The sequence below is a fragment of the Lycium barbarum genome, chromosome 1 (assembly GCF_019175385.1).
Source record: "Lycium barbarum isolate Lr01 chromosome 1, ASM1917538v2, whole genome shotgun sequence".
Lineage (NCBI taxonomy): Eukaryota > Viridiplantae > Streptophyta > Magnoliopsida > Solanales > Solanaceae > Lycium > Lycium barbarum.
Window position 1 is genome coordinate 132,080,748 of NC_083337.1, and position 27,541 is coordinate 132,108,288.

The following is a 27,541-nucleotide window of genomic DNA, read 5'->3' on the forward strand; positions in this document are numbered from 1 at the left end:
TAGTGTCCATGTGTCCGCTCCCACTTACCAAGCATCACCCCAACAAAATTAACACCTAAATAACCCACCACAAGCATATCAACCACCCCAGAATTACATAAATCAACCACCGCCCCCAACATATAATGCTTCACATCCTGATTTCGAGACGAGGCCAGTAAGGGAATTCACCACGCTCCTCGAGCCTAGGGCTTGGTTCTTCGAAAGGCTATTGGCCGCAGGCTTGATTTAGAATCTCCCGCGAAAACCAACACAATCGGGAAATAGATTTTACAGGGCTGATCAGACTTATGCCTATCATTCAGGAGGAAATGGGCACAGCACAAAGGACTGCATAAATCTCAAGCACAAAATTCAAGATCTGATTGACAAAAGAGAAATCATTTTGGAAACTGCAGCTCCCAATGTGAACACAAACCCGTTGCCTAACCATGGAAACTATGGAGTCCACATGATTGAGAGGAATGAGGACTGGAAAGCTTGCAGAGCATTGATCCCCAGAGTAGTCAAATCCCTGGAACACACAGTCACCTCTCTCATACTCTAGAAGAATCCAAATTTCAAGGTTCTGGTCCCAGCACCAGGAGCCACGAAAGCAACATCGAGATTCAAAACCTCGACTCCAGCACCCAGGGTAGCCAGGTGGCACAACAAATTACGCCCAACAAGCCAGTCATTGCACAAGCAGCCATGACACAGGGCATGACCCGCTCAGGGAGGTGTTACACTCCCGAAGAGTTAGCTCAGAATTCTATAAGAAAAGAAATCACCCAAAAGAGGGCAATAACTGAAGGAGAAGCTGAGGATTTCTGGCGGCGCATGCAGCCGAAAGACTACTCCATCATTGAGCATTTGAAGAAAACATTGGCGTAAATATCGGTGTTGTCCTTACAAGCCAGCTTCCTATCACACAGGCAGGCCCTCATGAGAGTGTTGGATGATGTGCACGTACAAGATAGTACAAGTAGCGAGGATTTAGCTGGATTGGTAACCCATATCATCGGAGAATACAAAATATATTTCTCGAATAAAGATTTGCCAGCAGAAGTAACTTCCCACAACAGAGCCCTTAACATCACCGTGGAATGCCATGGTAAAGCAATAGGGAGGGTGCTGGTGGACAATGGATCAAGCATTAATATTTGCCCTATCACCACATTAACCGAGCTTGGCTGCGACATAGGAAAGATTCGCAAAATGGAACAAACGTCATAGGATTTGATGGATCTCTAAGTGATTCCCTTGGGGAGATAGACCTACAGATCTAGGTTGGGCCTGCCACTTTCACAGCAGAATTCCAGGTCATGGCAATGGCCGCCAACTATAATATGCTCTTGGGAAGACCCTGGATATACTCCGCCGGTGCAATCAAGTCAGCTCTGCGCCAAGCCATGAAATTTGAATAGGAAGGAGAGGAAATTGTGGTGGCAGCTGAGAAGGATATTCAGAACTATCCTTACAACATCGTTCCTGTGATCGAAGGGAGCCCTCACTTACAAAACTTTCATGTAGTGGAATACGTTTGGGCCACTCATGTGGAGGAAGAGGTTAGTAAGCCTATGCTATCAGTCTACAGAATGATTGCCTCCACTATGCTGAGGAATGGTTTTGAAATAGGAAAAGGTCTACGAAGAGACCTCGGAGGGATAACAGAGCTTGTCTTAATCCCGAAGAAAAATTACCACATCATTCTAGGGTATACTTCTAGCAAAGAAGTGCTCACAAGGGCGATAAAGAGAGAGCCCAGAAAAGGGAACTTGTTTCATCCAATTCCGGGTCTGCACCAGTCATTCCCAAGAAAGATGCCGATGCTGAACGAAGAAGAAACTGATGGGAGTCTCGAGTCGCTATTCCAAGGAGAGGGGTGCTACGTGGTCATTAAAGTAAATCAGGAGACACCCAACATACGTAGTTTGAGGCCAGGAGAGCGCCTGAGCAATTGGACATCCACCCCTCTCTTGGCTCGTCGGTATAGAGATGGATTTTCCTTAAAACCTTTTGCTACAAACAGCGACATCGACTGAGGCCCGAATGATCGCCTTTTCTAAATTACTTCGTAATGTTTAAAAATGGAAATGGTCTGACGTTGTTCCGAACCATGACCACAGTTGCATTCAATTGTTCTTGAATTAATGAAAAGCCTCGATATATGTAACAACCCGTTTGGTCGTTATAGTCTTTCCAGCATTTTTGTCCTTCTTCGAGCTTGGTTAGCTCACTTTTGACTTGAGAAAATAGTTTTCACGCTTTTCGAGATGTTTAGATTTGATTCAGGTGACTTTATGTGGAAATTGAGCTTAAAGCGAAAAATAGGTTACTCAAAGTTGACTTTTGGGTAAACGGACCTTTTCGAAAATCGCCGATTCTGAGAGATTCGGATGGTCGTTGGAACTTATGTGCATATTTGGTTCGGTTCCTAATGCACTCGGATGCATTTTGGGACTTGGGTTGGAAAATTAAAATTAAGGTATAGGGGGTTGACTCGGTCAACGAGACCTCCGTTAGGAATTCTGAGGCCACGGGCTCGTTCGTAGCATGTTTTTATGTGTGTCTATGTGTGTGGTGTGTGAGCAGATGACCTCGAAAATTAGTCGAAAAATCGGATTGAATTGTGAAACTTGGGTGGAATTCTGGTGTCTGGTGCCCACTTTGGCGGCACCAGCACCGCGGCAGCGGTACCGCTGGAGTGGTCCAAGCCAACTAAGCTTGAGTGTTGTAGTGGTCAAGGAACCTCTGGGGCGGCACCGCTGAAGCGGTCTGGGTGACCGCGGAAACGGTGATCGGGCAGTAACTAGGATATTTAAATGATATAAAACCCCAAGTCTTTTCATTCATTGTTGTTCTGAAGGTGGTTCATATTGGGAGCATTTCTAGAGGATTCTTAGAGGAGGTTCTCGGTGGTAAGTTCTCTTAATCCTTGTGCTATATCATTAATCCTAATCATCTTACGATTCCTCTTCCCTTATCAATTCCTTAGTTATGGAAGATAAAAAGTTGGTTTTGATGAATTTTCTATATAGGCTTATTAATAATGAAATTGATGGAGTTTATGCTAGATTTTGATGATCTAAGGTTGTTAATCATTTATCTTCCATTATTAGAGTTGAATTCTTGAATCAAAGAGTTAGGGTTTATACCCAAAATTGGGGGTTTTGCTTTAATTTCGAAATTAGGGGAATCCATGAGTTAAATTAGCAATTAGTTGTTGGGTTATGATCATCTAGTGCTTAATTTGACATTTTACTCTTGAATTTTCTGTTTTGACCTTGTGGGGCCCGTTTTCCAAAATTCTAGGGCGGGATTTGACCTAAATTGAATGATAGCGATATTTGTATCGATCTTCATGATTTCTAATCTAGATTTCGAATATGCCTAGACTTCTTTGATCTTGAGGCTCAACAGAAGGGGAAAGAGAATGAGTGATTGTTGGTGTTTGATATTCGGCCATCTAGGTAGGTTATGGCTTACCCTTGGTGCGACATCGTATAGCGAAACATATATTTAGATTATATCATCAGATAAAGCATGTAAACCTTCGGGTATGTAGTTGGGTTGGATATTGTCTTAGGTTGGGCCATGTTGCGTGATTGCGGCTAGCCACCCCGTTGTGTTATCACTTGATTGTTATTATGGTGGTTTGATGCCACGTGATGTTAGTATTTATTAGAACTTGTTGTTCCATATTGATTGTGACATTGTTCGCATACCCACCGTGGTACTTGTGAGTTCTTCATATTGTTGGCGTACCCACCATAGTACTTGTGAGTTCTACATGTTGTTGGTGTACCCATGTTAGTACTTGTGACACTTATATATTCTTGGCGTACCCATGTTGGTACTTGTAACATTGATATATTATTGGCGTACCCATGTTGGTACTTGTGATATTGATTAGATTATTGATGTTGACACATGCATTGCACGTATTCTCACCAATTCATGATACACTATTGATACCTTGATGATACTTGATGAAACAAGGTGATGAGCTGGGATCGATTTTAACTTGAGTGATGTGAGAGTTCGATAACTGATGTTCGTCCCGGAATCGTGGATTGAGTGAATTGATACTTGGTGAAAACTCTTTTTACTTGAGTGACGTGAGAGTCCGATATCTGATTTTCATTCCAGAATCGTTAATTGAGTGAGTACATGGACTTCGCGGGTCCCCCAGGGTGGTGCCCGTGAGAACCCCCCGTTGGCAAAGATCCGGGGTCTCGTCTGTCTGTTGGGCAAAGATCTGGGATGAGTGTCACTTAGACTTCGCGAGTCACCTTGGGTTGTGCTACCGAGATCGATATTTTCATCCAGAGTACATATTTACACAGCATTTGCATGGCATTGCATTGCATTCATACATTATCGCATTGCATTGCATTGCCTTTGGCTTATATTGTGATGATTTAGTGTTGTTCTTCTGTTATTTGATTTTCGGATTATATATATACTGAGACTTGACATACTTGGGTTTAGATGCTTCGACGTAGGTGATGATGGATACTTGATTTTGATTGTGTTTTGACTAATACTTGTTGATTTATCTGCTTATCCTGCTTTATTGTCTAAATTATGTTATCTATACTTAATCAGCCGATCATACCTACCAGTATTGTTGTTTTGGAGTGACTTACGCTTGTTGTATTCTTTTTTGGATACAGAGTATTAGACAAGTTCCACTCTTTTCCCTCGTGGTTGATTGGCGAGGCTGCTGTAGAGTCATTCCACGGTGAGCATGATGACGGCACTGCTCAGATGTTGTTTCCTTTATTTACTTGTCTTACTCTTATTTCGAGATAGTTGTATTACGAGACTTTATCATCTTTCAGATTTGTAGTATTTAGTTAGTGCTCTTGTATGAAATAGACCAGATCTATGGGGTTGTATCTAGTATTTTTGCATTGTATCTTATATGGATGATTTGAGATTTATTGTTTATTTATTTCTTCTGTCTTTACTTAAATTGGTTATATTGGGTTAAGGGTTCGCCGATCGCGGCGGGAATGATAGGTGCCCGCACGTCAGCCGTGACAAGTTACTATCAGAGCCCTAGGTTATCCGGTCTATAATACAAGAGTGTGTCTAGTAGATTCTTGTGGATCGGTACGATAAGCTTTATACTTATCTGCGAGAGGCTATAAGACATTTAGGAAACTTTGAATTCTTTCATTCTCTAATGCGACTTTATTCAATTTGGTATCTATTTGATTCCAATTGGAATCTGAATTTTCTTATCTTAATCACCCGCGGAGGATGGACACTCGTTCTTAAATTTTTATGCGAATGGTTGATCTATGACGTGTGGTGGCTGGGTGCGAGATGTGTTATTCTGATTCGGGAAGGTGGTCAAGTTCAGTCTCTAGTTATGGCCTGAGTTTTCGATTGTGTGGAGTCGTTATTAGACTCCGTTACTAGGTGGAGTCGCGATTAATCTCGTTTATTGTGAGAGTTCATGAGAAATGGGAAGATAGTTCAGAGGGTTACAGGTCATTATGTTTCAGCGTTTGGTTGCTCGGGAGTGACAAAGTGCAATTATGGCTTAACAATAGTGGGTTGTTCGATGATATGATCAGTTTGACTTCAGCTTCATCAGGGCCTTATGATGGTGTGTGTGACACTGGTGAACCAATGGCGGGTCAACGATTTAACAATGGTAGAGTATTAGACTTCGGTGTGTGAGAACGAGTGTAAGTTTAGTGATGACCAACGAATGTTGACAACGGATTATGATCGCGTGTAATAGAGAAAGGAAGTTGACAATAAGGACATGAAAGAAGGCTTTAGTGGAAAACGCGTAGCAAGGTAAGACTTCATAGAATATCTTGGATATGGGTACTTTTGAGAGATTGGGAAGGGAAAAAATGGTGTATGGCATGGTTGTCAGGATAAGGTTGCCACTGGTGCTAAAGGTTATTTTTGATATGAGTTAGTTGATATTAAAAGACTACTCTGTTAGTAAGTGAATGCTATGGTCACATCGTTTGGTTGGTAAATTTTACTGGGTTGTAGGCTTCTGAGAGGCTGGTGAACGACTAATGAAAATGATTTCAAATATGGGCGTATGCGATAAGTTAATGACTTGAGGAGTTATGTGATGCTCACTTAGATGGGAGGAGAAGTATTGATTTTGTTTTATGGTTCGTCGGGCTTAAATGGTGATTGATTTAGAGGATCGAGTGGATTTGAGCGTTTATGGGTGGATAGTGATAAAAGTGATTTGAACAAAATACGAGAATTAAATGATTACAATGAGACACCCTGCTATCGGATTTAGGGGATTAAGGCTCGTAAGACTTGAGGTGAGATAATATGGGTACTTGAGCAGTGTTGGATTGCAGGAATATTATATCATGATGTACAGCAAGGGGTGTGACCGAAGAGGTTGATGGGTGTCCACGAGGTTAAGGGCAGTAAGGAAATCGTTGAAGCAAGAGTTAGAGATGTGGGAGTTTAGTTGCAGTGTACAGTGTAGAGTGGGCTTAAGAGTTTATGGATGGGTTCTGTGTTCGGCTATGTCATAGACTAATAGAGATTAGTGGTCGACTGAGGTTGGGAACCTTATATTCATTGTGTTTTTGGCTAAATCCCTCTACTAGTGTGTTATCACTCGGCTTGGGTGATTGAAGAAAAAGGGATAGTCGTGTAAGTGGTTAGAGGTATTCAGATTCGATAACTGAGGTAAGAGGTGATTCTTTGAGGACTAGTAACGTTAAGGGATTAGTGAATGTGGATACTTAAATTGTAAATCGATAATGGGTTAACTGAGTTAAGTTCAGTATACAATTCGGAAATTGAGTAAGGAAATTCGGGCAAAGACGATTCAGTGGGATACATAAGGATATTAGTGATACTGTTATGTGATACGCCGGATTTAGAGAGCATTTAGTTCAGAGTGGTAAGCATTAAGGAAACGCTAATGTGCAGAGTGTGTGGTACGATCCTATCTACAGGATTAATTCGGCTAGTTTGCAAGATTTATGATTATGTGGTCTTCGATGAAGTGGATTCGAAGATTGATTACGGTATCGATGATCGTGAAATGATTAGAAAATTGGGAATTGACGAGCAAAGAAAAGGTATAGATGATTGTGAACCAATAAGAAAAAGGTACATCTTGGGGATTTCTTGGGTCAGTCTGGATTGTGGTGTCGTTTTCTGCATATTCTAGTTGAGATGTGATTGTTGCGTGAGCTTAAGAAGGAAATCTACAGGAATGAACTATATGGTAAGACAAAGTTTCGTGAGGTTCGTGATCAGTGACTAGTAATAAGCATATTCAATGAACCAACATGTTGAGATTTACAAGAAGTGTCGTGGCGATACACCATTAGAAAAGTTCGTAACCTTTTACAGTGAATGAGTCAGTATGTTTTAAGAGAAAGGATTGTGGAATCCCTATCAGGTGAGGACCAAAATTATATTTTCGGGAGGAGCCTTGCTCGTGGTAATACAGTGTGATTGCAAGTAATATTGACTGGATAGTTTGGGTAAGAGCTTTTGGTTATTAAAAACTTGGGCGTAATTGAGTGAAATTTTGAGAGGCAGTGTAAGATTGGATACTTTCGGAGAATCTACGGGCATATCGAGGTGATACTATGAGAGGTTCGATGGTTATATAATTACTGTATTAGGCGTCAGGTTTTGCGTCGAAAGTTCGGGTATATATCGGATTTGCGTATCAGGTAAAGGTTGAGAAATATGAAGTTTGAATTTGTAAGGTATAGTTCTTCATTACTAAATTGATAACTGGGATAGGACTCTACTTGTGGAGTCGAAAGTGATGGACATGATTTGTTATGCGTGGTATGACTGTGATTGTTTTCGAAACTCGGAGTCGGTTCTAACGATTATTGGTGGTTTTCGAGAGTTGTGCATTCATTCAAGGTCAGCATGGTTCAAGTTAAGCTTAACAGTCTACAGTTATATTTCTAGGAAGATATTTAAAGATTTGATGCGTTTCGGCTCATATTCGAGGTAAGATAGACTTACCGAGCTTTGTTAGGATTTCCTAGTGGAATTGATGATATTTTCTAAGAACAGTTACTTGGACAGAATAATGGTATACAATGAGCCTAGTACAGATCTAAGGAGGAACTGTTGTTCGAGAGGTCTTTATAGTGACTAGTTGAGTTCCGACGGACTTGCTCGGCGAGATATTCAACGGTATGGTTCTTGTATTGTGATTTGAAGGTTTGGAAGACTTGGAAGTAGCCAAGTTAGCTGTCAGTAAGACTAGTTTTTGATGGAATTGTGTAAAGATCACAGATGAATCAAGGATTCTTTCCATTAAGAGTAAGCTATGGGTTCAGAATTTTGGTATGTGTGCTCTTATGTTCTATGGAATCACGGTACGAGAAAATGACTCTAGCAAGTGTGAAGGAAAGATTAGCGAAATCAGAGTATTTCATCGGTTCAGATGGGCTATGGTTGTGACCATATGTTAGAGGATTGCATTAATTGGGGAAGTAGTTGTGGGGCTTTGTGATTGCATTCAGAGTTGCAGTGTTATCAAATTAGAGAATTCGAGTAAGGCGATTCGTTCATTCGAGGATCAGTGTCACGACCAAACCGGAAGGCCGCGACGGGCACCTGGCGCTAGCCCACCCGGGCACCTCTTAACATACCTTTACATCTATATCTAGGTGAGCCACATATTAAATCATACATTTCTATTCATCAATTGAGCTAATCCCCTTGGACAACAATACCTTTATATCATCATTGGCATATATGCCCATATCAATGTATATAAGCCGACAAGGCTAACAAAATGATGTACAAAATATAGGCCGACAAGGCCAACACATCTAACTATATATACACATGTCTACGAGCCTCTAAGGAGAGTATGTCATATCATATAGGCGGGACAGGACCCCGCTATGCCCATAATTATATACACAAAAGAATCAATACCAAAAGCTATAGCTCCGAATGAAATGGAGCTCTGCTATGTAGTCCCTGAGAATGTAGATATGGATCAAGTCTGTCTCCCTGGGCACCTGCGGGCATGACGCAGCATCCACAAACAAAAGGACGTCAGTACGAAGAATGTACTAAGTATGTAAAGCATGATCAATATCAACATAGAAGCATAATAAGCAACATAAGGAATAGCATAAGATGGGAGATAGTAATATCGTCGTCATAAGCACTTACTTGCCTTTCATAGGAACTTTCCATTTCTAGTGCGTGATTGTGTACATACATCCGTATCCGTATCCATATTCATATCCGTACTCATTTACATTCATATCCATAATCGTATTCATATACATATACTTATTCATGTACATATCCATATCATATACATATCATTTACATAGCATACCCGACCACGAAGGTTCGGTGTTTCACGTACCCGACCATGGTTAGGCTCGATGATCATACATCCCTGGCCAACCAAGGCTCAGTGTTACACATACATGGCCCTACCGAGGCTCAGTGATATCCGTACCCAACTGCAGTGGTGCGCGCGCGTCGTCATATACATATATATACCTATACATCTATATATTCTACCCGGCCATATAAACTCGGGGTTTCATAATAGCCATACATAGGCACACATACATATAAGCTCATAGGCATCTTTAGCATTATCACCACTATCATCGTCATCATTATCGTTATCGCTATTATCGTCGTCATCATTATCATTATTACCATTATCGTCATTCATTACATCTATCCTTATAGGATTATTCGTCATATGAGGAATTTAGTACAATCGTAACACATATCAATGATTATAAGCTTTGTAGCTTTTGGAGGTAGAGTCATTTGGAGGACATCATAGACTTATAAAATATTTAGATGATTGGCCAAAGAACCATGCCTTATGAAAGAAGGGTTAGCCTTACATACCTTTCCGTTCAACTATTCTACCACTTGCATGTTCTCCTCCAACACTCACGTTTCTACTTTCATTAAAGTCATACTATCATTAGAAATCGATAGCTAGCATACATGACTAAAGCTAGAGAAAATTGGACAGCATCTCCTTTATTTATACGACATTCCTCTATATCGTATATCAACTCCCAAACATCACTAATACATTCAAAATATCATAACAATAGTCTTTATTCATCCACATTATCTATATTTCTCAATTCGCTTCCAATCACCCATATCCATAGTCATAACACACGACTACGTTCATTCATATACAATGTCTATCCCATGTTCTTAACATCATTTATATCATATCCATAACACAACACAACAAGAATTATAACTCAATTCAAACTATTACTCAAAATGGCACTATTCCACATTCAAGACCCATTTCATATATCCTTTTACAATCCAAGTGTCTCAACTTTCAAATATCTTAAACAACATGTAAATACCATAAATCTTACCTTAGATGTTGTAGTAAAAAGCTTTGGGTGGAAATACTTCACTTGAGCCAAAACCCTAGTTCATCTCCAATGAGATTTCTTGGCTTGGATGACCTTTAATGGGTTTCTCACACTTGATTCACTTAGTTTATGTTGTTGATCACTAATATCTCTTGAATTCTTGTGGAATAAATGTAGAGAGATATTTTATAGAGAAGGGGTGTGATGGGGAAATGAAATGAAATAAGACTTGATCCCGCATTTAATACACCAAATTCTGTCCCGATCGGATCTACGGACCAACATACGGTCCGTATAAATTATACTGACCGTATGTCTGGCCGTAGATTTGGTCCAGAGAATGGTGACAATCTGGGCTGATTATACGGTCCAACATACGACCGTATGTTTTATACGGCCAGTATGTTTGGCCGTATAATCCCCAGTTTTCCGAGGTTCGTTTTCGTCGACTCGTTTGATCTCCAATCCTTATGGATCCTTCTTAGCACTTATTTATCACCTCATTAACAATCTAAGGGACATTATAACTCTTCTCCAAAGCATTATTAAATCCTCGTTAACTCGCTACTCGTAATTCCTTTTCGATACCTATCGTATGCCTTGCCTTCTGATGGCAAACTTTCTTCCCCTATCTTAAACATCTTTGAAATCTTAACTAGGTCATCGAATGTCATTTCTTAGTTATCGAAATACCGTATACTTTGTGCTCTTCGTTAGTCTATTCACTATGCACCGATGGAAAATTTTCCGAGGTGTAACAATCAGTTGCGAAGGAAATCCGAATATAGAGATATGAGAATTAAAGCTTGAGTTCGTTAAGAGAGTTGTGACTGGTAAGTGAGCTGAGGTGCTTGGGCCGTTTGAGACTACCCGTTGTGGACCCTTGTTCTATGAGTTAGTTTTCCACCAGATCTGTCGAATGCTAGTTCGGTTTCCCATGTTTCTGTGTTGGAGAAGTACAGTTCTGGTGGTTTCTGTATCATTCGTTGGGATTCAGTTTTGTTCGATTAGAATCTTTCCTGTAAGGAGAAGTCCGACATGCGTAGCCAATATCCCTAGTTGTTTACTGATTCAGATATTTCCCGCTTCTTTCTCTTCTTTGCTCGAGGACGAGCGATGGTTCAATTGGTATATGATGTAAGGACCTGTTTGGTCGTTATAGTCTTTCCAGCATTTTCTCCCTTTTCCGAGCTTTGTTAGCTCACTTTTGACTCGAGGGAACAGTTAGCATGCTTCTCGAGGTGTTTAGATTTGATTCGGGTGACTTTTTGTGAAAATTGGGCTTAAAGCCAAAAATAGTTAACTCAAAGTTGAATTTTGGGTAAACGGACCTTTTCGAAAATCCGCCAATTCTGAGAGGTCCGGATGATCGTTGGAACTTATGTGCATATTTGATTCGGTTCCCAATGCACTTGAATGCATTTTGGGACTTAGGTTGGAAAATTAGAATTAAGGTATAGGGGGTTGACTCGGTCAACGACACCCCCGTTAGGAATTCTGAGGCCACAGGCGCGTTCGTAGCGTGTTTTTATGTGTGTCTATGTGTGTGGTGTGTGAGCAGATGACCTCGGAAATTAGTCGAAAAATCGGATTGAATTGTGAAACTTGGGTGGAGTTCTGGTGTCTGGTGCCCGCTTTGGCGGTAGCGGTACTGCTAGAGCGGTCACCCTGCTGCTGGAGCGGTCCAAGCCAACTGGGCTTGACCGCTGTAGCAGTCAAAGAACCTCTGGGGCTACGCCGCTGAAGCGGTCTGAGTGACCGCGGAAGCGGTGATCGGGCAGTAACTAGGATATTTAAATGATATAAAACCCCAAGTCTTTTCATTCATTGTTATTCCAAAGGTGGTTCATATTGGGAGCATTTCTAGAGGATTCTTATATGAGGTTCTTGGTGGTAAGTTCTCTTAATCCTTGTGCTATTTCATTAATCCTAATCAGCTTAGGATTCATCTTCCCTTATCAATTCTTTAGTTATGCAAGATTAAAAGTGGGTTTTGATGAATGTTCTATTTAGGCTTATTAATGTTGAAATTGATGGAGTTTTTGCTAGATTTTGATGAATCTAAGATTGTTAATCATTTATCTTCCATTATTAGAGTTGAATTATTGAATCAAAGAGTTAGGGTTTATACCCAAAATTGGGGGTTTTGCTTTAATTTCAAAATTAGGAGAATCCATGAGTTAAATTAGCAATTAGTTGTTGGGTTATGATCAGCTAGTGCTTAATTTGACATTTTACTCCCGAATTCCCGTTTTGACCTTGTGAGCCCCGTTTCCCCAACTTCTAGGGCGAGATTTGACCTAAATTGAATGATAGCGATATTAGTATCGATCTTCATGATTTCTAATCTAGATTTCAAATACGCCTAGACTTCTTTGGTGTTGAGTCTCAACGGAAGGGGAAAGCGAAGGAGTGATTGTTGGTGTTTGATGTTCGGCCATCCAGATAGGTTATGACCCTTGGTGCGACATCGTATAGCGAAGCATATATTTAGATTATATCGTCGGAGAAATCATGTCAACCTTCGGGTATGAAGTTGGGTTGGATATTGTCTTAGGTTGGGCCCTGTTGCGTGATTGCAGCTAGCCACCCCGTTGTGTTATGACTTGATTGTTATTATGTTGGTTTGATGCCACGTGATGTTAGTAGTTATTGGAACTTGTTGTTCCATCTTAATTGTGATATTGTTGGTGTACCCAGTGTGGTACTTGTGAGTTCTACATATTGTTGGCATACCCACCGTGGTACTTGTGAGTTCTACATGTTGTTGGCGTACCCACGCTGGTACTTGTGACATTGATATATTCTTGGCGTACCCATATTGGTACTTGTGACATTGATATGTTGTTGGCGTACCCATGTTGGTACTTGTGATATTGATCAGATTATTGATGTTGACACATGTATTACACGCATTCTCATCCATTCATGATACACTGTTGATACCTTGATGAAACACTGTGATGAGTTGGGCTCGATTTTTACTTGAGTGATGTGAGAGTTCGATATCTAATGTTCGTCCTGGAATCGTGGATTGAGTGAATTGATACTTGGTGAAAACTCTTTTTAGTTGAATGACGTAAGAGTCCGATATCCGATGTCCATCCCGGAACCGTGGATTGAGTGAGTGCATAGACTCTGCAGGTCCCCCAGTGTAGTGCCGGTGAGAACCCCCTATGGGCAAAAATCTGGGATCTCGTATGTCTGTTGGGCAAAGATCCGGGACGAGTGCCACTTAGACTTTGCGAGTCACCTTGGGTTGTGCTACCGAGATGTCGATATTTCCGTCCGGAGTACATGTGTACACATCATTTGCATGACATTGCATTCATACATTATCGCATTGCATTGCATTGCCTTTGGCTTATATTGTGATGATTTAGTGTTGTTCTTCTGTTATTTGATTTTCGAATTGTATATATACTGAGAATTGACATACTTAGGTTTAGATGCTTCGACCTAGGTGATGACGGATACTTGATTTTGATTGTGTTTTGACTGATACTTGTTGATTTATCTTCCTATCCTGCTTTATTGTCTGAATTATGTTATTTATACTTAGTCGGCCGATGATACCTACCAGTACCGTTGTTTTGTACTGACTTACGCTTGCTGCATTCTTTTATGGATGTAGAGTATTAGACAGGTTCCACTCTTTTCCCTCGTGGTTGATTGGCGAGGCTGTTGTAGAGTCATTCCAGGGTGAGCACGATGACGGCCACTGCCCGGATGTTCTTTCCTTTACTTACTTTTAATTGTAAAGCTGTTGTATTTATACTTGTAAAAATCTGTTAAAAAAAAAAACACTCATGTATATTATTGGAATCATTATGATTATGAACTAGTCGTCTTAGGACAACCGTGCCTACGCCGTTTAGTTTGACTTTAGGTCCCCACACGATTTTCAGACCCGAGCTTAGTATAAATTATTTCTGAAAGTAACAATGGCTAAGTAAATAAATCATACAAGTTAAATAAAGAGGATAAAAAGGGATTACATCATTATGGAACATTATCACAGTTTTCTTGAATAAACCAGATTAACGTTCCAAACCAAAAGAACATTTCCTTTAAACTCAGTTTTTTCCTAAAACAAAATTTTCGGATCAAGCCCAATAGGAAAAACGAGGATTTTTGGCTAAGGCCCAACTAAAACCACATCTTTTTGAACTAAACAAATTTTCAGAAAAAGAATGACTGTTTTAGGCCGAGCCCAGTAGCAAAAAGCAAAAACTTTGGGGCTGAGGCCCAACTGAAAAACCAACACATCTTCCAAGACTGCACTTAATTAATTTTCAGAAACGAGAAATAAATGAAAATTTGGGCAAAGCCACGTGAAAAAATGCAACCTCTTTTATTACAAATATTGGGCCTTAAGTTTAAATTCAAGGACAAAGAAAAGATCAGTTTTTATGTATATTTATAATAAAAACAAAACCTCTCACATATATATACAAGTTAAAACCCGTGTAGATCATTCATAAAAATGTGAAAATTTTAGATAGGATGTTGTAAAACGGATTGACCCGAGCCACGTATGAGTCAAGCATGAACGAAACATATTTATATTCCACACTTAAATATTAAAAACTCTTCATATCTTTTACAATCCATTATCCTTATATATAAAAGGAAACTATTTATATCCGGATATTATAAGTCGGAATCTAAATACCATAAATATAAAGGGGATATATTCAATTCACTTTCAAAAAAATGATATGCAAATGACAGATTTCATAAACGCGGGAATCAACAATAAATAAACAGTTCATGCAAATACTCATACATTGGAATTCGAAAGTCAACCGTATAGTACGGATCCTTAATACTAGGGTGCCTAACACCTTCCCTAGGGAATCACCAGAACCCTTACCTAGAACTTTGGATTATAAAGGATTTTTCACGGTGTATGAATAAACCCTTCAAAATTGGTTTTCCAAATTTCCTAAAACTTAGGTGGCGACTCTTTTAAAACAAAGTCCAAAAGAGCACCAACAAGTTCGTAGTAGCTTTCCGAGCGCTAACCCTGCCCGCGAAATGCGAACCGTTACAGTAATGACTTTAGCCCAAGAACTTGCTTTATGTTACAATAAGGATCTCCAATATGTAAATGTGGAATCTGCTTCTCAAGTGATCATGAACATACGTATGCCAGCGTAGGATAAGGATCGATCTGCCCAATTAGGACGATTCCTTCATGTTACCCATTGCGGGTTATTGGATCCATTCATGTCATGTTCTTGTCTCGAACCCCGACAAGGTATGAGATGGCTTAGCTGGTCGGGCAGAGATCAGACGCCACGTACTCACATGGTGGTTACATGTCAGTTATACCAAGGCTCTCCCACTTAAAATGTTTAACTCATGTTATATATATATATATATATATATATATTCATGTCAGATGATGCTCAAGTTCACGTTCAGCTTACAGTTTCAGTTTCAGTTTCAATTTTATTATTTCATGCGTCATGTTTATTTCATTCAGTTGCTTTACACACTAGTACAATTCAAATGTAATGACGTCCCCTTTTATTGTCCGGGGGCCTGCATTTCACGATGCAGGTATTGATTTACAGGACGACAGGTCAGCTCGTTAGAACATTGCTTGTATCAGCTGGTTGGTGAGCCCCAGTTCCCTCGAGGCATTATCATACTTTCAGTCTTTATTGTAATTCAGTCAGTGAGATCTGCCTTAAAGTTTTCTGTTTTAGTTTCATGCAATACAAACTCATCAGATCAAAATTCAAGAAACCTAATACAAAATTCTACGATCTGAATTACTACTATATACATTAGTAGTTCATTTTCTTTATAATAAAAGATAAATAGATCAAGAGTGTGATCTAATGATCAATGAAGAGGGATGAAAGTGATCATAATAGACTAACAAAGCCGAAAATACTATTAGTTGGTTTATTTCACCTAAGTCTTTGCTTATAAAGTTATTCATATGTGAAATAGTTGAAGAGCACATGGTTGAAAGTTCTCACAAAAAGCTCATAGATGAAAGAGATAAACAAGATCAAATTTCAACATATGGAACGCGCACAAAAGAGAGAGGAAGATGGAAGAACTTACATGGAGGAGGAAGAGGACGGCAGCGAGAGAGCAACGAATGGGATCGTCAACACCAGTGCTCCATTGGTGGTCACCTGAACCAAGCAAGCCAACAAGAAAAGGAAATGACCGAGAAATTAGGGCTTGGACAAGTTTTAGTTACTTTCACATTATAGTCCTTTTGCTTTTTATTTCCGTGGATTTAATTTTCGGCTGGACCTTTATTTCAATTAATAGAAAATAGTCCCATAGGACTAAAATTAAAATAAAAAAATAAAAAAACTATTGCTATCAAAAATAAAAAATAATAATAAAATAAAACTTTGAACATTTAGAATGGCGGGATGGACAAGGGAGTTGGGAGCATTGCATGCAGGCGTTAGAACCGCTGTTGTCTTCTTTCTAAATTTATTTATTTTCTTATTTTTTCTTTATATTATAAACGTTGTCTTCAACACATCACCTTCCTATACTCCTCAATTTTTGCTCCAACACTCCTTCAATGTCTTCCTCCTTTTTTCTTGTAATTGTTAAAAAAAAAAAAAAAAAACTTTTGCTTCTCTCTCCTCAGAAAAGACACGAACAAATATGATCAAGAACAGAAACTTTCAACAACAATTCAACCACATTACATTAAAAATCAAACATATCAATCCTCAATAATTAACCACTCTCATTTTAATGAAATGGGGAGTTACAATTATTACAAAGTGTTGGGTTGTTTTAACAGGAAGTTTAAGATTAGCGAAACGGGCCCACCACCGGACGTTAATGATGCCTTTTCCTTGTACACACAAAAAGGGACCCACATGACTGCAGATCAATTGGCTAGGTTCTTGGTAGAGTATCAGGGTGAAAATGGATGCAATATTAATGATGCTGAAGGAATTATACAGGAAGTTGTGAATAGAAGGCATCATCTTACAAAGTATACTAGGAATGCACATTCTCTTGAACTAGATGATTTCTTCTATTATTTATTTCAGGATGATCTCAATGGCCCTATCAAATCTCAGGTTTCTCCTCTTCCTTCTTAATTTTTAATTTTGTCTTCTTTAATTGATGAAAATCCATTGTGGCTTAAAACACTACTAAAGAAAATACACGCTTTGTCCCAATTTATGTGATATAGTTTGAATTTTGAGAATCAGACTTCTTTATTTTGACTTCGGACATACAACTTTTGAAAAATTATTTAGTAACTACAGAAAAAATACTATAAGTCACAATAAATAACAATTTAAAATATTTAAAGGCATACGAATAAATCGCGGTCAAAGATATTGTTGTTTGGCTCTCGAAATCTGAACTGTATCACATAAAACAAGATAGAGGGAGTAGGAATTAGCGCGGAAATATTCTGTAGCTAAACAGCAAAATCCATCTGTAATCTCATTTAGCGTCGCATTAGCAACAGATTATCAAAAAAATATGTTAGCTACGAGTAATTTAGCGACGGATTAGCGTCAAAGTTCATAGTTAATTCCATTTTTTTTTTTGTAGTGAAAAAAGATGCTTTGGTTGAGTTATGTAGTGATTCCATTTAGGCAGGTAAAATTGTACTAATAATTCAACTCCTGTGTGATAATTTAACGAAGAATGTGCCTTTCTTCCAGAAAATGGGGGAACTTAGACTCTAGAAGAGAAGGGCTAATGATTTGAGATGGTCATCACTTAGTAATGCCATGAAAGATTCCAGTCCCCTTACAAGGGAGTGTTGAAGTGCAATGCCAGACAAATGAGTCTCCCAATGGACGAAATGCTGGTATTTGCTTAGCTCGATTGTATCAAGTGGTCAAAGCAACTGCTCAAGGAGCTGCTCTCAGGCTCGGTCAAGAGGAAGATTCTTGCACGGGTGGTGATCAAATTCTGATACTTAAGCATTACTCGGTAGAATAGAATCGGAAAATGTAACTTGAAAGCTTTACAGAATGGCTCTCCAAGATATCCCCCCTCTCTGCTCGATTGTGCTTATTGTCCCTACTTACCCCAAGCGACATGGTTGTCCTAGGTTAGGTGTGGTTGATGGTCAAATAATGAATAGAGAGTAATGGAAGTACTTGTCTTTCTCGTGTTTTTCTCCACTTGATCAAAGGGATAGATGCTTGCATTCAATACTTCGTTGGTCATTCTGTTTTTACCTGTCCACGTACTGTGGCTTGAGAGTTAATCTCAGGAGAGAGTAAGTAAGAGATTGATAAGAGGACTGGACTTTGACACCAGTCCCAGAGGTTGAGGCCATTTCCTTTTTCAAGGGGACAAGAGGGAATACAATTATTAAACAACAGAAACCATATCTTGAGAAAAAAATATAAACAATTAGTGAGCTAAGTTCATAGGCGGTATTACAGAAGGGAAAGCAAGGGCATTTCTACGTACTTTTGGGAGAAATTGTAGAACACCTTAGACACTTATTATTTTAGGACTCTTTGCAGACCTAGCCCTGCATAGATCTCCTAGCCTAAGTTTCTTTCTCTACATGGATCAAGGTCTTAATTCGAGAGGACTATCCCGACGAGGACCAATAATAGATCTATTATAATGCTTTCTTTTGTTCTTTTGTCTTATTTCTAATCAAAAACCTTTAGTGGAAACATTATGTTGACTCACTCCAAGAGTAAAATCGGTAATTCACCTCATGTTTGGGAACCATATGAGTAATCACACATAGACGAACCTGAGCATTCTCCAATTCTCTGGAGCCCTTCGGAGCTAGAGTTGGGTTGCTTTAAGTTGTTCTCCTTTTGAGCGAAGTGTGGTTTAGTAGCAGTGGCGGAGCCACATAGAGCCGAGGGTGTTCATCCGAACCCCCTCGGCTGAAAAAATCACTGTTTTTACAAGGTTAATTTTTTTTTTTATGTATATATAGTAGATGTTGAACCCCCTTAAGCTTCTTCGTATGTTTACTTTTTTATATTTTGAACCCCCCCCCCCCCTCCCGACGGAAATCCCGGCTCCGCCACTGTTTAGTAGTAAGAATTTCTAGGTTTTTGGTACTGCAGACCCTCCATAATCTATTGCAGCAAATTCGTTTCACGAGAGGGAGGGGCTAGGGGTAAGTGTACTTCTTTGAATCAAATGTTGAATGATATCCAGGGGCGGATGTACCAAGAGCCCAGGGTGTTCACCCGAACACCCTGGACAAAAAATTACAGTGTATATTTAGGGTAAATTTTATGTGTTTATGTATATATATTAACTTTTGAACACCCTGAACATATATTACAGTGTATATTTAGGTTCAATTATTTTTCCGAATACCCTGAGTGAAAATCCTGAATCCGCCACTAATGATATCAATTCTTTTTTTGATATCAAAAGCTAAACTGTGTAGATAGATTGATGGATTTATCTTTCTATTCATATATGTTACTTATCAAAGGGACAACCCTCAACCCGATCATCCAATACAAATAAACATGGTTCTGTAGCCAAAGAAACTTAGTCAGTTTCACGTACCCATAAGATGGTAAATATTGGGGATTCCTTACGGACAAACACTATTTGCGTAGATTGATTTAACGCAGAAAACCTTCCAAGGTGATCGTGTCTTCCATAGAATGGTTTTTTACTCATATCAAAAATGTTCTCACTTTTGATATCTCCAGGTGTTGCCATCAAAAATTTCCACGCCCACCTTCTGGTTGTCATAGCTTGATCACTTTCTTTTTGCCTAAGTGATTACTTTGGGACCGTAGCTTACGAGCTAGATTGTTTCCCTCTCAACTTTGGATTTCCAACCCCAAAGTGGATTTGCTGTGGCATTCATATGGATGGATGCTTTCTAGGCGGCTAGCATGCACATCCATGGATGTTGTATTGATGGGCGGCGTCTGCAGGGCAGCTCGTGCATGAGAGTGTTCGTTCTAAGGAATTTCAGCTCAGAGTGCTGATCTTTTCTGCAACCAATAGACGAGCCTATTTCCGGTCCATGTGATAGTACTATCACTGTCCAAAATCTGTATTTCAAAGAGGAGAGACCAACAAGGAGGAATTTTCTCTTAGGTGTAGAAATGAAAGGGGTTGAAATTAAAGGTGTACAAATTTTGCAGTATTGCACATGAACCTTATTAACACCCTTCTCTTTAACTTATTAATCATTGGGGTTAGTGATTCAAGTTTTGAATTCTTTGTGCCATGTATATTTATTGCTTGGAAATGACTAGAAAATTACATGTAGAGACATCTAGATTTACTTTGACAACTTATGTCATTCCAGGTACACCATGATATGAATGCTCCATTGCAACATTATTTCATTTATACAGGTCACAATTCCTACCTTACTGGAAATCAACTGAGCAGCGATTGTAGTGAAATTCCAATTATTAGAGCTCTCGAAAGAGGTGTGCGGGGAATAGAGCTGGATTTATGGCCAAATTCAGCAAAAGATAACGTGCATGTTCTTCATGGAAGGTAAAATATGCTCCTGGATTTAAACTGGATTCTTCACTAATTTTTAATATTAATCAAGAGATTTATGACTTTATAGGAGAAAAAAGTGTGGTAAAACCTGTGGAGATCTTCATACTCTTCCACAAATCCTTAAGTCTAGATATTAGTGTGATCCATTTGCCTCAACTTAATTGAGACCTACATAGAATAAAAGGTTTAAGATGAGGGGAAGTTAATTATCAATCAGATGAATGTGGATGGAACAGTTTATCTTCTTTATATATGTTTCTGCCTGACAAGATTTCGTCTATCGATTATTAAGTTCGTCAAAGTCATCTTACCACAGATGAAAAGCAAATATATAGATTTTTCCAATACCAAATCCTTTGAAGTACTTATTAATGTTAAGAGTAATTCGTCCATGATCACCTGTTGTCATTAGAGTATTAATATAGGATATGATGTCTGACTAACACTTGAAACTTTACGACTTCTTAATGAGTTTGTGCTGAGAATTCCAATTATGATCATTTCCAGGACCCTGACCACGCCTGTGCCGCTCTTTACATGCTTAAAGTCCATTAGGGACCATGCATTTATTAAATCTCCTTATCCTGTCATAATTACGTTGGAAGACCACTTGACACCAGATCTTCAAGCAAAAGTTGCAGAGGTTAGAGTTAGTTGCCCTTTTTTGAGATTTATGCATAATGTTTACTCTTCTATTAACTCTTTCCCACTCATGCACCCCATTTTCTTCCTCTAGTTGGTTATCCAAGTGTTTGGGGAGATGCTATATTATCCTCGGTCAGAATGCTTAGAGGAATTTCCTTCACCTGAAGAGCTTAAGCATCGGATTATTCTTTCTACCAAACCACCCAAAGAATATCTTGAATCGAAGCATCACCAAGACATAGAAAGTGCATCTCCTGCGAAGAAAGATTCAGTTGAAGGTGACATTTTGGTCAAGGAGACTTCAGAAGTTACAACAGAAGGACATGAAGCTGATTTCAGGGTAAAACAATGTTAAAATTGTCTCTCAGTCTCTTTCTTTCAAAAAAAAAAACTGTCTTTTAGTCTCTTTCTTTCAGCAGGATAATCTCCTTTTCTTCACTGACATATTTTCAGAGTGATACTGATCAAGATGATGAAGATGGTGATAACTCCAACTACCAATCATCCCAGCAAGGAGCACCTCATTACAAGCGTCTGACAGCAATTCATGCTGGTAAGGCCAAATGTGAATTGAAGCATGAACTAATAACAGAAGAGCTTAAGCATCAAACGGTTCATGCTACCAAATCTCCCAGAGAAGATCTGAAGCATGCCAGAGACAAAGAAAATGCAACTCCAGTGAAGAAAGATTCACATGAAAAGAACCTTGTGGCCAAGGATACTTCAGAAATTACAGTCGAAGAACATGAAGCTGATGGGAGGGTAAAAGTCATAAAACAATGTTAAAACTGTTTCGTCAGTGTCTTTCTTTTGGAATGCTAATCTACATTTTTATGGCATTTCCAGAAAGTTATGGATCAAGATAACAAAGTTACTGATCCCTCAAACCATCGATTCCCCCAGCTAGGAGGACCTCAGTACAAGCGCATGGTAGCAATGCATGCTGGAAAGGGGAAACATGCGCAAATACCTGAAGAGCTTAAGAATGGGAATCCTCTTTCTTCCAAGCCGCCCAATGACTATATTGAGTCAAAGCATCAGAGAGACAGAGAAAGTGCATCTTCAGTGAGAAAAGATTCAGTTGGAAAGGACCTTGTGGTCAAGGAGACTTCAGAAATTAAAGCAAAACATGAAGCTCATGAGAGGGTAAATTAAACAACTCGAAACTTTCTCTGATATCTTTTTTTAGTAATCTAATCTTCTTATGTCTGGTATTTTTCAGAGTGATACAGATCAAGATGACCTAGGAAGTGATCCCTCTAACTGCCGGTCATCCCATCAAGGAGCACCTCAGTACAAGCGCATGGTAGCAATTAATGCTGGGAAGGCAGAATGTAGCTTGAGGCATCCACCAACTCCTCAAGACCTTAAGACCCACAGAGATAGAGAAAGTGAGTCTTCAGCGAGGAAAGGTTCACTTCAAGACTTTCTGGTCAAGGAGAATTCAGAAATCATAGCAGAAGGACATGAAACTGATGATAGGGTAAAACAGCATTGGAACAGTCTCTCTCCAATATCTTTCTTTTGGAATGCTAATCTTTTTTCCTGGAATTTTTCAGAGTGATACTGATCAAGACGATGAAGATAATGATACCTCCAACAACCAATCATCCCAGCTAGCAGCACCTCAGTACAAGCGTTTGATAGCAATTCATGCTGGGAAGGCAAAACATGGGGTGAAGCAAGCACTAACAGATGAGATTATTAAATTCAATCGTCTAAGTTTGGATGAACAAGCACTTGAAAAAGCTGCGACGAATCATGGAAAGGATTTGGTCAGGTATTTAGTTCTAACCAAATAAAATTCAACCATTGACGAAATTACTCTATCGGTCTACCCTATTCCTTATTTGTGTTTTCCTCTTCTTCTTCCATTTTCTAGGTTCACTCAAAGGAATATCCTGAGGGTTTTTCCCAAGGGAACACGAGTTACCTCCTCGAATTTTAAGCCTATGACTGGCTGGATGCATGGAGCTCAGATGGTTGCATTTAACATGCAGGTAACTAGTACATCCATGTTCTTCTCCCGGAATTTATTTCTGCCCTTGAGTGTGATCATTTTTTTTTCCTTTCATCATCTATATATCTCCTTATGCCACAATATTTAGGAATCCCAGTGCCATCATTCACTCTACCTTGTACCAAAATGTTAAATAATCCATGTTATCATTTTCTTCTCTTCTACAACTTTTGGCATTTTCTATCTTTTCTTCCCTTATTCTCTCTTTTGGAAGTTTGTTTCTGGTTACTTTTGTAAACAAATTTACTCAAACTATAAGATGATAAATCAAATACATAGGGTTAAATGAGGAAGTCTTCATACAGACAAGGATTACATGGACATATTTTCATATGCACAAATATCAGGGATCAGTATGTGTCTCTGTTGGCTGTTATTGGACGGGCTGGTCTATCATGGATCATCACAAAATTGGCATCAAATTGAGAAAATACATTTTGATCTGACCAACGGCCTTTGACTCTGCAAATGACCTTTAACACAAAAATATTCTGGATTGATTCTCTAGCTCTGGCAATTTGATCCAATGTGACAAACATTACATTTAAATGCATTCATGCCTTATTTGACCTTTCTGATTATTCTCCATTTCTCTGCAGCCCATTGATCAAACTTCAAAAAGAAATAGAAAACAATGAATTGGAATATGATGTAACAGATAATTCTGCCCATGTTGATTCCTGTTAATAATTTTTAGATCAATTTGATTCCTTATTTTCTGTCTAATTGCTATTTTAACTGCATATAATAGGGATATGGAAAATCACTCTGGATTATGCATGGGATGTTTAGGTCTAATGGGGGCTGTGGTTATGTAAGAAAGCCTGGTTTTCTCATGGACAAAGCACCACGTAATGAAGTATTTGATCCCAAAGTGACATTGCCGGTGAAGAAAACTTTACGGGTAATTGAAATATGTGATGTGGAGATTATAGCACACATTCAAGTTTATCTGATGATAATTCCTAAGGAGTATGATCTTCTTTTCAGGTGAGAGTATACTTGGGAGATGGATGGCGCATGGATTTCAGCCACACACACTTTGATGCGTTTTCTCCCCCAGACTTCTACACAAAGGTTAGCGAGGCTATGTTGATGGCTCTATTTGGTGTGATTCATCTTATTGCCTAATTAAGTACACAACATGGCAGACCATGTTTTGGATGGTCAGATGCTGGTTAGATCGAACCAGATCTTTCCTTGAGCTTCTTGAAGTGATATGTTGGTAAAAATCAAGTAATGTTGTCACGCAATGTGGGAGTTGTGGCCTTAATCAATAGTTCGTTGAATTGGATAGTTGCTACCTTACTTAATATTAACTAGAAAAATGTAGCACATTACCAACTTATCAAGATCTAAGAACGCATCTGGTAAATGACATATTACTAGTTTTTACTTTAAAAGGAAAAAACAAATGTGCTTATCACTTAAGTAAAAGCAAGAACAACTTTTTACTTAAAATTTGGAAGACAACGCATTTCGCAATAAGCAGTGGCCATTGTATTAGTTTTTGGTTTGAGGCCAACATAATAGTCATGACTGAAGTGATTTGGGTAGCAGTCCTGTAGTTAATTCTCAAGAGGTGATCTGAAGAGAAATTGGTTAATATATATGCCTGATCTTGTCGCCTCTTCTGATCATCCTTCTCTCTTGGTGTATAGCCTGCTTGTATTCTTACTCTCTTCTCAACTTTGCTCTATGTGAAAATGAGTTCGTCTTTCTGCTTAATGCTTAATGTAGTTTAGGAAATTCTCGAAAGTTTTGTTGACCGTTGGATGAATGTGAATGGCAGCTATATATAATAGGAGTTCCAGTAGATGCTGCAAAGAGAAAGACGAGGATAATAGAGGATGATTGGGGTCCCATATGGGGTGAAGAGTTTAAATTCCCCTTGACAGTGCCAGAGCTGGCTTTGCTTCGGATTGAAGTACGAGAATATGACATGTCAGATAAGGATGATTTTGGAGGCCAGACATGTTTGCCTGTCTCAGAGTTGAGACCTGGGATACGAGCAGTCCCTCTCTATGACAAGAAGGGTGAAAAGCTTAATCATGTTAGACTGCTTATGCAATTTCGATTTGTCTGAGCTGCAAAAATTTTGTTCTTTTTCTTGGTAGGATTTTTTGTCAAAAACAAAAGCTCAATTCGATTGTTTTTCTTGTATATCCTTCGTGTGATTCTCGCACATCCACTTCTCTTTTTGTATAATGGATGTGAAGTTTATTAGCAAAGGAAAGAAAACTTCAAGGATGAAGTTGTTGATTGAGTACTTGTCCTTTTAAAATTTGTATGGATTGTGTTTAATAACACCAAGGATATGCACTTTAACTCTTTAAAGTAGAATGAGCTAACCAGCCAGGTGTAAACTCTCAAAAGGATACACTCAGAATTGTACATAGATTTTAGGTTAATCATTTCAATTTTCTAGGCATTTCTCATAAACTATTTAATACTTGAAAATAGTTCAGTGTACAATTTGCATGAAATCGATTTTTCAACTTCAAACTAGTAAGTGAGGTTCCATAAATCTGTAGCCAGAAAAATATTTCCTACATCAAGTTCCTTATAAGATACTAGTCAATTTGCAGCATAGAATTCCTATGATCGCATTCACTATTAACAAGTCAAATTATTATTTACCACATAACAATCTCTATACCTTTACCATATAACAATCACTATATTAAAATCTCAGATAACTAAGAATCAAATGACCTGTTAGACAATATGAATACATGAAAATAAAAACAATCACTCAGGATAGTTGGTTTGAGGGATAAAGAAATAAGTTTCGGTATAAAGCTATGCATTTCTTATTCAATATTTGGTTTTCCACATAGAACTATATATTACTGATGTATCACTGCATAACTAAGGCAGTAGTTCCTTGGTAGGAAGCGCTTACCCCGAATGGGCCCTACGCGGGACGAATCTGAATTAGTCGGGCTTCAATGCAGGTATTGGACATTGAATGAGATACTAAAAAAACTAAGGCATTGGTTGATTTCTAGTATTAAACTATGGGCTACTTTGGACATGATTTCAAATCATGATTTGAAATCACGTTGATTTGAAGTTGAAATTTTGTTTGGACAAGTAATTTGGATTTCTTATGTTATATTTTTCTCATAAACATGAAAACCCCACAATTTGTAAAAACTATCGGAACTTCACCAACTCTTATACCATATTACCAAATGAACAAACAATAGTTCATATACAAGATATCAGAATTCCTAAGGCACCGCATTAATAAATTGCATATCTCCATATTCCTTTTATAAAAATGCTTGCAATTGCATGCTATTACAAACTTTCAAATACACATAATTTGACAAAAATTCATTGGTCCAAAGAATCAACAATAGTAGTAACTAGCTATTCTTCAATATAATCCTTCCATATGGTATAGATAAAAAATTTACGTCCAACATGAGTCTTTTTTTACAAAATATAAACCTATGGGTCAAGTTTTACATTTTGAAATTTTGAAATCATGATTTGGAATCCCAAATTCTACTTTTTGGTGAATTTGGAGTCCCAAATTCTACTTTTTGGTGAATTCGGAATTTGAAATCATGATATAAAGTTGAAGTTGAAATTTTGTGCAAATTCGGAATAAGGTACTATTACCCCCTGAACTTTGGCCGAAGTTGCTACGACACACCTAACCTTTTCAGAGGTCCTATTACCCCCCTGAACTTTTTTAATACGGAACAATTACCACCCTAACCACTGATATCTACTCTCTTATGAGAGAGTGACATACACTCTCCTTGCCACATGTATATATATTTATTTTCTATTTTTTTTTAAATTCTTTTCACTAATGTGGCAATTTTTTTTTTTAAATTGAAAAACTAAATTTTCTTTAAAAATAATGAAAAATGGACATTTAAAAAAAAAAAACTGAAAATTTTGATTGTTTTAAAATCCGTTTTTATAAATTTAAAAAAAAATTGAAAAAGGGATTTTTTTAAAAAAATGGATTTTTTTGTAAAATATGAAAAATTAGATTTTTTTT

The 27,541-nt window shown here is 38.4% G+C and overlaps 1 protein-coding gene across 1 annotated transcript; it reads left to right on the plus strand.

Moving 5' to 3' along the window:
* The first annotated feature begins 16,387 nt into the window (after positions 1 to 16,387).
* Positions 16,388 to 25,748, plus strand: LOC132603038 (phosphoinositide phospholipase C 6-like). Its single transcript, XM_060315930.1, has 12 exons — positions 16,388 to 17,443; positions 20,647 to 20,843; positions 21,360 to 21,495; positions 21,589 to 21,837; positions 21,951 to 22,259; positions 22,344 to 22,643; positions 22,720 to 22,980; positions 23,057 to 23,277; positions 23,380 to 23,497; positions 24,269 to 24,421; positions 24,508 to 24,594; positions 25,310 to 25,748. Exons 1-12 carry the CDS (start codon positions 17,114 to 17,116, stop codon positions 25,601 to 25,603), a joined length of 2,655 nt encoding a protein of 884 aa, XP_060171913.1. The 5' UTR covers positions 16,388 to 17,113; the 3' UTR covers positions 25,604 to 25,748.
* Positions 25,749 to 27,541: the final 1,793 nt, after the last annotated feature.

What these genes read in the sequence shown, in the direction of transcription:
- LOC132603038 (XM_060315930.1), top strand. Translation starts at nt 17,114, where the DNA reads ATGGGGAGTTACAATTATTACAAAGTGTTGGGTTGTTTTAACAGGAAG. An exon ending in GACATGAAACTGATGATAGG is followed by an intron (nt 22,981 to 23,056) that starts GTAAAACAGCAT and finishes GGAATTTTTCAG; the next exon opens with AGTGATACTGATCAAGACGA. An exon ending in CGGTGAAGAAAACTTTACGG is followed by an intron (nt 24,422 to 24,507) that starts GTAATTGAAATA and finishes TCTTCTTTTCAG; the next exon opens with GTGAGAGTATACTTGGGAGA.